The 10,609-nt window shown below is 42.3% G+C and overlaps 1 protein-coding gene across 2 annotated transcripts in view; it reads right to left on the bottom strand.

The window, feature by feature from the left end:
• The window catches only part of LOC117946102 (vacuolar protein sorting-associated protein 13B-like), a 335,261-nt gene that overhangs the window by 21,726 nt on the left and 302,926 nt on the right, over positions 1 to 10,609 (bottom strand). For both annotated transcript variants that reach the window (XM_034873955.1, XM_034873954.1), the window contains exons 48-51: positions 8,571 to 8,837; positions 5,955 to 6,038; positions 5,655 to 5,830; positions 2,099 to 2,269 (exon numbers count right to left, since the gene is read on the bottom strand). In XM_034873955.1, coding sequence (XP_034729846.1) covers positions 2,099 to 2,269; positions 5,655 to 5,830; positions 5,955 to 6,038; positions 8,571 to 8,837 — 698 coding nt within the window. The remainder of the gene's footprint in view (positions 1 to 2,098; positions 2,270 to 5,654; positions 5,831 to 5,954; positions 6,039 to 8,570; positions 8,838 to 10,609) is intronic.

Here is a 10,609-nt window from a genome sequence, read left to right as displayed (position 1 = left end):
GTTATATAGGAAATTGACCTCAAGGCAGAGGGCAGAGATCATAAATCACATCACAGAACTCCCAAAAAGGTAATTGAAAGAAATGCGCTCAGCAGCTTCTGTCAAAACCTGCCAACTCTGGAGTTGAGTGTTTTAGAAGTGTGACTTTTAAGAAGCACACTGCTCTCAGCGCCCCCCTCACCCCCTCTATACACACAGCCTGAAGCTAGAGCTTACCCTAACCCCAACCACTACAAGATGTTTGTTTAATGATTGTGGAGGTGCCTCTTGGCCATTAAAAATCCAACAAAGAGAGAAAAATAACTTTTACCACTTTCAACTTCCTCTGCCCCTTTAAGACACAATATGTACACACTCCCTGCCAGGGAGTTCAATTGGTTTGGTTTCTCCACTGTGCCAGGGAGACTGAAACCTCTTACAAAACAGCAAACTGTATTACTGTTATCTATATTCCTTATATTTTAAGGAAAATATACAAATTAAACTGTGGCTTTCACTTGCTGTCCAAGTACTGAGTGTGTTTAGAGATAGAAATCAGTGCTATTAATCCTCCATTGGCACTTGTCATTCCATTTTCCCCCTCATTCTCTTAAATGAATGAGGGCTGGGTTTCACACAGACTGCTACTTCCATGATGGGAAGTGTGCTTTGGCCTTGGGCTTTTGTCTAGCAGGAAAGAAAGAGGCCCGACTGAAAGAGAAACCCAACACCAAACCACAAGATAGCAGCCCTCCACTGAGACACAGAGTGTGTGACATTTAAAGGTGAGCAATGTGTATGGTGGTGTGCGTATGTAACAGTGTTATGAGTGTGTACACATGTGCTGGGCAACAATCTGTGTGCATGTTTGAGTATGTATAGCGAGCAGAGAAACTCGGAGAAACCACAGGCAGGCAGACATATGGCCCACATGTCCAGCAGATCTACTGGGACTCTTTGTAACTCGGAGCCTGTGGGAGAACATGTGGCTACATCTTTTTCCGCTGCTATCAAGATGTGATTGCTTTGTGACAAAGGATGATTTCCAGAGTGACATTTGTGGACAGTTTCATGTGTGTGCTGCCCGACAGTACTGTGTACGTACTCTCATGCACGGGCCACATACACACATGTGAACACATCTTTGCAGTATACACACTGTAAGCTTGCAAGTTGTGCCAAGTTTTAACTGGATGTGTGCCCTGTGACTTGTGTGAGAAAGTGGGACTGTGACAGAGTGACAGCCTAAATCTCCCGTCTGTGGGGACGGCAGTGGGATCCCTGCTAACTTCTGATGCATGGCTTTGCATTGTCTTTGCAGTTAACGGTTTTTATTATGTGAACAAAGAGTCAGCAATAAAGAGAAGCTTTCCTCATTAAAGGGCTTGCTTGCACAACTTTGTGCTTTGAGGAGGGATGCTGTATGAAGCTTGCTATTAGAAAAAAACACTCTGGTGGCTTTCAATGAAATTTGTGTTATGCCATTTTACAGTAAGATTTAATGCTTGCCAGAGAAATGCTATAATAAAAGTTAGAAAATAATTACACATGTTGACTTATTACAAAGGATCATAAGGTGTCATTGTGTCTTGGGGGGTATGAGGGCTCTTGCACTCATGTCTGAATGTGAATCTGGCTCACAACTTGCATTACAGCATGTGACATTATTTCTCTATCCATTGGTGGAGCAGTCGCCTGCCAATCGCAAGGTTGGTGGTTCGATCCTTGGCCCTGCAGCCCCATGTCAAAGTGTCTTTGGGCAAGACACTGAACCCCAAGTTGCCCCCGATGCTGCTCCATCGTTACAAACGTGTAAATGTTCATCTGATGAGCAGGTGGCACCTTGTACGGCAGCCGCGGCCACAGATTACGACTGTGTGTGAATGATGAGTGGTTCCCTTGCTATGTAAAAGGGCTTTGAGTAGTCGTTGAGACTAATAAATCGCTGTATAAGAAAAGTTCATTCACATTTTAAACTTACATTTGTTTATCAAACCCATGTGCTTATAAGTTGTGTTGGCTGCTCAAGGTTTTTTTAAAAAAAAGACAAACAACAATATTCACAAAATTAGAGCTCAAAACTGCAATTCTCACAAATGCAACAACTAATGTGAAGTACCTGTCAGCATTTTTGGTGACGTAAGGCCATGGTGGCCCACTGGAGGTCTTCGGACCATAGAAGTCAGCCAGGATGTGTTCCAGGTTGTCTTCATTTGCATTCTTGTTCACTATCTGTTTGATTAGGCTGGTGGAGATTGGTACAGCACAGTGGGAGGCATCTTCATCCTCCCTGAAAGACAGAGCACAAATCATTATAGATTTCTCTAACATGACAAAAATTAGTGAGATGCATGTATTTATTTGTGTGTTTTATGTGGGAACATGTAACCACTTTTCATTTGAAATACGAGATACCTTACAGGACTTGTATAAATCCTCAAACATATCTTTACGCAATAATCTGCAGGTCCTCCTGCCAAGCAGGCACTGTACCAGCTGATTTCACTTATCTAGATAATGTCCTCCTCTGTGGTGGACGGTGTGATAAGTGATCGCTTGGAATGAAAACCTACATACTCACTGGGTCGTAAAGGCACATGGTTGTAAACCAGTGACTGCTGTATATTATGTCAGCAAATTTGGCATGTTAAGTTATTCTATGCCAGAATCAAGTCAAACATATTGTTTATTTCACTATAGAACAAGACATCTCTTGACAGCAGCTCACTATTCCCATTGTTCTGTTCAGAACAATTAAAGTGACCTCCAGCTAAACTCTGCTTTTACCCTGAAACCTCGAAGAGGGTTGAATCTGCCTTTGGTTTTGAATGTTTTCTGACATGCAGTCTTAACTTACAAAACCTAATTCACAAAGATCAGAGAAAAAAGCTAAACTGCAGTAAATAATCCTATTGCATACCTCTAGCCCCAGACATTGGTCAATTAAGGCTTTGCAAGGAGAAAAAAAAAACTAAATCCAAACTGTAATAGCTATTCTCTTTCTCTGGACATGATCCAGTTCCACTTGGCTACAGCAAAGCAGCCCCTTACCCCAGAGCGGTAGTTTATTAATAGAGCTCATTGTGCTATAAAAGGAACACAGGGGCTAATGCTTATATATCGGGGGGAAAGACAGAGGAGAGGGACAAGGTGTTGACAGGAAATCTTGATCCAGAGCAGTTCCTGGGGGGGGGGGGAACTGGAAGAGGCTTCTGATTGTAACCCTCAGCTTTCTAATGTGGTGGCCAATATGAGGAGAGCAGGACAGAATAGTTCTGGTTAAGACATGTCTGTGTCTCTTGTGTTGCAGACCGCAGCTCTACTCTCTACCTCGTCCATTAGAGCCCACAACTATGTGTAATAACAGGAAGGAAAGACGAGCTGTTGACCAGCGAACATTCAAGATTGGATCTGTCCTAGAGGTTTGGGGTTGGGGGGCCTGTGTGTAGGCATGTCATACATGTGTATGTGAGTGAAGGTAGGTTTACAATTGTGGCTTGTAGTCTGTGTGTTTTTGAGGATGGAGAGGGATGAGGGATGGATTGAATCTGGGGGACAAGCGAGGGGGATATGTAAGTTTGTGCGGTGAGAGGCAGTTTAGGCAGGGGACAGATTGTAAACACAAGGAACATTGTGGTTGCACTCCAGAAAGACAAGACACTTAGTTGTTTCTGAGCTTGCTTTTTGAGCGCATGAAAAAGGATTTATCTACGACAAACAGGGGCCAAATATATTTCCAGTCACTGTATGGCCACTGTGGTTCCTTTATGGCAGCTGAAATCAAAACAAGCTTTGTGACCAGATATCTAAACACACAACGGTTACAGCTAAAGATTATCTCAGGGGGAGTCGATTACACTCAACGTTTACTCTGTTTATTCAGATCACCACAAGTTACTACCAAAGGGGTGATGTACAGATAACAAACACAGTAGGAACAACAACAATAACAACAAATACCTTTAGGGCCACCCATACTGAAACATAAACACTGAAAGACTTTGGACAGAGACAGTACATGGCATTTCTTTTAACATGGGAACAGGGCGGCTGTGGCTAAGTCGTAGAGCGGTTGCCTGCCAATCGCAAGGTTCCATCCTGCAGTCCCATATCAAAGTGTCCTTTGGCAAGACACTGAACCCCGAGTTGCCCCAGATGCTCCTTATACTCCTACTTTATACTCCTTTGGAGTGTAAATGTGTGTGAGTGCTTATCTGTTGAGCAGGTGGCACCTTGTACAGCAGCCCCGGCCACAGTATTAATGTGTATGAATGGTTCCTGTACTATGTAAAAGCACTTTGAATAGTTTTTAAGACTAGAAAAGCACTGTACAAGAACAGTCCATTTACTTTACATTTTGATGCAACTAAACATTGACAAATACTTCAGCTTAGTGGAGCCTACCATGATGAACTGTATGAAAGAACTGTCTCTTACAAGACAATACGGACAATATGAGAAAGTGTGAACACACACTGACAGACTGGGGCAGAGTAACAGGCGCAGCAGTGATGTATGTGACAGACTCTGCCCATGATGAAGTGACGGCGGTCACACTTACAATGGCACATAACTATGACAATGACAGACACAGACCACACATGGATACCAGGACACATACTTACATACACCCAGGCAAACATGTGTGCACACACATACAATCCTCTCTCCCCACACACACACACACACACACACACACACACACACACACACACACACACACACACACACACACACACACACACACACACAAATATGTTGCCAATATGGGGCCAAAAACCTGCTCTCTGTTAGGGTCTGTATCTAAATGAGGTGTAATTATGGTCCAACCTGACATGTAGGAATTGGAGCAGTGTCTTAGCTGCTGCCAAACTGGCTTCCTGTTTCACTGAAATAAGCCTGGATTCCCCTAGATCATGTCTTCATGTTGGCTCAGGGAGATCAGAATGTGGTGTAAGAGAAGCTTAAGTAAGTGTCTCATCCATTACAGAAGACTAAAATGAGACTCTGTCCTTTGTAGTTGAATGAGCTGGTTGCTGATGACATAATATAACACTGGACTGAAAGAACTAAATTGTACAGTGATTTTTGAGGACAGAGCAAGGACAGAAACAGAAGACCCGGGAAAGACCAAGTAGCAGGTGAAGGTCTGCCTCAGTCATAGGCATAGATTCTGAGTGTATATAATGAGATGTGTACAAAAATTTAAAGTATTGTGGGTCATGTAGACTTTTGACTTCAGAACTACCTTGCCTTTTAAAGCTATAATGCGTAGTTTTTGTCTCCCCCATAATGGTATTCTAATCAATGAAAACTGTTTCCACATCCACATGATACAAGCCTCCCATGATCGTGCATCCCCCATCACCACCACTCCTCCACGCAGTTGCTTGTAGTAAAGGAGGACACAGAGGATTCAAAAAAACATGGACTCTTCAGAAAACGTAACTATCTACCTCAATTTTCTGCGTGACAAAGTTGCCTGATGACACCATTGCAATAGTGAGAAATACAGAGAGAGTTTTGTGGAGCTGATACTAGGTTTGTATCAACTCACATGGGAATGGCTTGAATGTAACATTCATTAATATATAAAAGTTATGCACTGAAGCATTAAGGGTGTAAATGTATTGTAAATGTTGGTCAGTACTGTTCTCGATGGTAGTTTTTTTTACCTGGCCTGGAAGATTAGGTGGTGGGTAAGGTCAGCCTCAGTGTTTAACAGGGGCTCCTGGTGGCCCTGGCCATGTATGAGCTGGCTCTCTTTCAGTCCTAGACTCCTTTTCTCTATGTGGACGATTACTGGATCTGGCAAGTGGCTCCTCATGACAAACAGTGGACTGAACACTACCTGAAACCGAGGATTCATACAAAACAATCATCAGTGAGACATAATCAAACTGACTCAATGTGATGATGATCTTATGTATATAATTCAGCTGCCTGTGCATGTGAGTGTGTACGGGTATACTCACCACTCTCTGCTGCATGTGAGAGCCAGTTTCAATTGTGATAAGTGTACACCAAACATAGAGCAAAGAACCACTGGAGCAAGGCACCTGAAATGAGACACAGGCTGTTAATGAGTCATCACTTATAAATCCCTTCTATCCAATTGAAAACAGCTTAGTCATACTGTGTGTATAACACAGGTGGAGTTTTTAGTCGCTTATGTTTACATTATGGCAAAGGGTAAAAAAGATTGAAGTTTCTTTGTGGTGCTAATGCAAAAAATGGATATCTGATTACTTTAATGCTCATTGGCAGAATGTTTATTGCCTTCATGAGTAACGCATTACCATGTTTTGTACTAAAAAAAGTTCTCTCTTGGCTTCTTCCAGCAGTTAAAAGTTAAATCTCACTAAAGCCCTGCAACACAATGTCATTGCTGAGGAAAATGACACTCTTAGTGCCAGATAATGGGTCATTACAGGCAGTTAAATCTTAGTAAGATTTAAAAGGCTGAGAATGTGCCCACCGAAGGCTGAGCGCTCTTTATATGTCACTGGTGTTTGTCCCATTTACTCCTCACTCCTCATTAAAGTATCGGGATGCCAAGGCACATTACAAGTGGTCTAGTTTACGACAGAGTGGGGACTTGATGTACTGGTGGAAACAGCAGAGTGGAGCACAGAGACAGAGTGAACATTCAGTTTTAATATTGTGGGCCTTGCAAAACAGCCTTGTTGGGATGAGGGAGTGAAACTTTGGAAAACAGATACTCTTTAGGCCTGATCCACCAAAAACACTCTGGGATAAGGTCAAGACGACCTCCTGTACTTTGTCAAAAGTGAAGGACAGGGGCAGAAAAATGCTAAAAGGTTTGGGAGGAGTAAGGTGAGATATGAGGTAGAGGAGTTACTTGAGATGGATTTCTGATACAGATAATCAGGAGACAGATGAGAAAAGAGACAGCCATAGTCACGGGAGAGAGTTAGAGAGTGGAACAGGTGGACAAGCTGAATGCCAGAGGATGAAGTAAATAAAATAGAGGAGTTAACAACTACAAGATAGATGAGTGAGCCAACTGTGTGGGTGAGCGAGTAAAAGTAAGGGAGGAAACAAGAGAGTGAAATAGCAGGAGACAGACAGAGATAGAGAGATCTAAGGACCCAGCTACTAGTCCAGGCAGCTCTCTCATTTGGAGCCAACCCTCCATATGTGTAATGAATGGCTGATCTGAAGAGAAGAGATAACAACGGAGGTTGGAGTGGAGTCAGAGATGTTCAATCCCACACACAGAAGCTGAAGCTGTAGAAACAAGCTAACCGTTAACAACATGGGGCTTATAAAAGAAGAAAACAAAGAGAGAGGGACAGTAAAAGACAGAGAACAATACAGAACAAGAGCAAGAAAAGAGTGAAGGAGTGATTGTCTGGCACTAATCCAGTGTGAAAGTGCCTTCAAAGCCTCTCCATGTGCCCACGTATCAGCTAGGGTTTCCTGGCTATGGTTAGTGTTGTTATGAGAGAGAATAAACTGTATTTTCTACCTCTCAACATGGTTGAATTATGCTTGGAGGGCCTTTGAAAGCCTATCTGAGAGGAAGATCTCAATCTTTCCTCTAATTGTGATTAGCAGCGTGGAAACTCTGCCACTGTGGCCACCCAGGAGAAGAGCATCCGACCATAGTTGGTGGTCCAGTCACCAGCTCCAAACGTGTGTGTGGCTGTATAGCCAGTAGGAAGTAGCGGTGTGTGCAATGTGTGCGTCTATCTGTGTTTGTATATGATATATCAAACATGTCTTTTTAAAAATGACATTTGAAATAACTAGTCTGCATCAACAGTACAAGTACATTTCCAGTATAAAGCCTGACATCCACAATCAGAAGCCTCTTCAATGGCTTTGCCCATCTGCTTTTGCTCTCTGTGTATTGCCGTTCTCAAAATCCCTTTGCTATATGATACAACCACAACAACCTTTAAGCTAGCAAGATGAAAATGGCAGGTTTAAAAAAGAATTCGAGACCGTGAAATAAAATTGTGCTTGGGTCTTTTGGTAATTAATTGTAAATATTTAAATGTTAACTGCATTTGCTTTCTAACTGGGACATTTTGGGGCCAATGGTGGGGATTGCTGTGGACAAACTACACAAGGTGATACATTGGTAGGAGCTAATCATATGTTAAACCACTTATCCAGTTCAATAGCTCACGTTACGTTACTGTACTGTGTAACTAGTTAACTTCATTTAATATTGTATGTAGCATTTTCTTTTGCGGGGTGCAAATGTCTCATCAAAACAAGTTCCTGTCTGACTATTGCAGAGGCACCGTCTCTACAACAGGAGCTTAGAGCCGCCCAACTATGATTGGTTTAAAGAAATGCAAACAACGCAGTTAGTTTTTTCTCCTGTCCCAGAGTGTACTTATGTGTGGTGTAGCCAGACTTTACTCCACAGCGCTGTGGAGATAGGTCTGGCAATGCAAGACTAAAACTAACTAATGTAGCCTATATAGTAAAGAGCATCCACATAGATCTTTGGAAAATAGAAAATCAGTTCCACTGGCCAACTTGTGGCTTTATTTCAAAATAGGTCATGTACACTACTGACGCTGAAGTCTGAGTCGAAGTCTGTGTTACCGTACCTGTATAACAGAGCTGCTGTTGACTTTTTCCATCCTCTCTAGTTGAACATCCTGGGACCAGTCTTCATCTCCTCTGGCCCTCACACACAGCTCTGTCATCTCTGCGTCCTCCAACACATATGACGGCAACTTGGCCCCTGCCTCCAGGCAGTCACAGTGTTCCCTGACCACCGTCTGACTGTCAGGCCCCACGTAGTGTTGGACCACCCGCAGCTCAATGTCCTGAGTCAGGTAGCTGCACATCACCTGCCGCCCACAGATTATTACCTGAAGAGAAGGTTACAAGGGAGAATTGCCACAATGAACATAAAATAATTAATTTCATGAACTCTAGGAGGCAATAGACACTAAGCCTTGAATGAATGAAATGTGTCTTGTTGCTTGTGATCTTATGTCCTCAAAAGAAGATGCTTTTACATTCACTCTTAATTGAGAATGACCCTACAGAAAGATGTGTTACACTCAAAACTTTAACCTTACACAAATCACTGTTTGACACTTTCAGCTCTAGATCTAAAGCATCTTTTTTACAGTATATGAATGAGTTAGAGAAAAAGAAGGAACTTTAAATGGCAAAATCCAGAAACCTGCCCTCTAAGTCATAAAAAAAACTGCTATGCAGGTATAGTGCTGGTAAGAATTACTAAATGAGTACAGTGTTTCAGACAATGTTTAGAAAGCAATTTGGCTGAAGCATACTGATGCCTTCCTGACACTACATGATTTCTATTATGGAAAAAACTAGTGAAAACCTCAGTGAATTAAGAAATAGGTATGCAATACATATTTTTTAGCCATGAAGGGGAAAGTCATCATCTGTCAAATCTTCCTCACTGAAGGTTCTGGTGCTCGGAATTGCATTCCAAACTTCAAGCATGATGGATCAGTAAAATTCAACTTTCACTGTTATTAAAAGTGATTCCCAGGGCCTGTCTTTAGCTGCACTGTTGCTGTATCTTTTTATATGAAAGGGTTGCTCTGTTTAGCATTATTGCTTCCTCACTGCCTGATCATTTTCCAAGGTTACAGTCTATTACTCCAAATACAGAATGGACACACAAGTACACACTCTTATCCTTTAATCTTACGTCAGATACCATTAGGTGCGGCTGTGGCTCAATCGGAAGGTTGGTAGTTTGATCCCCACCGCTGCAGTCATTGTTGAAGTGTCCTTGGGCAAGACACTGAACCCCGAGTTGCCCCCGGTGCTGCGCATCGGAGTGTGAATGTGTGTGAATGTTTATCTGATGAGCAGGTGGCACCTTGTACGGCAGCCCCGGCCACAGTGTTTGAATGTGTGTGAATGGTGAATGTTTCCTGTAGATGTAAAAGCGCTTTGAGCAGTTGTTAAGACTGGAAAAGCGCTATATAAATACAGCACATTTACATTTACATTTACTTTAGGGTTGGGTATCGTTTTTTGTTTTTTTCTGATACGGTGCTAAAACGATACACCGTTGATACGCGCCTAAACGGTGCCTGAACCCATACCCAACAGGGGAATAGGGTATTTTACAGTTACTTTAAATGTACCATGAGGCTTACTAGTTTTCGCATCATCTGTGTTGTTTTCTGACAAAGGCAGCCACCCACTGCTTAACTTCCCTGTCACTGCCTGATGTGAGTCGAGTGCAGGTTTGAGTTGTGCATGCTCAGATTTAAATGGTTGACGGCATAACGTGTCACACTGAAATTTGTGAAATCCATGAAATAATAAACTTTTCTCATTACAAACAATGACAGAAGATGGGAATCCTTTCAAAAACATTTTAGCTATCTAGTTTTTCTATTGTTTGATTGCTAACTTTAGCTCAAAAAGCCATTCAACTGACAGCCTTTGTTGTGTTTGATTGCTAACTTGTAGCCAGCAGTGAACAAACTTTGTTAAGTAGGTCCATTTTTACTGTATTGACATTACAGAAGCATCTCATTAGCATCTCGTAGGCTACCTGTCGCAAAGTGTTGCTGCCTTCTATTATTTATCCGAGTTGGAGTTTCAACTAGAAAGTCAGACGTTGCCTAGCAAGTTGGGATGCTGT

Source organism: Etheostoma cragini, chromosome 6, assembly GCF_013103735.1.
Source record: "Etheostoma cragini isolate CJK2018 chromosome 6, CSU_Ecrag_1.0, whole genome shotgun sequence".
In the NCBI taxonomy this organism is placed as follows: domain Eukaryota; kingdom Metazoa; phylum Chordata; class Actinopteri; order Perciformes; family Percidae; genus Etheostoma; species Etheostoma cragini.
This window is presented reverse-complemented; position numbering and strand designations above follow the sequence as displayed.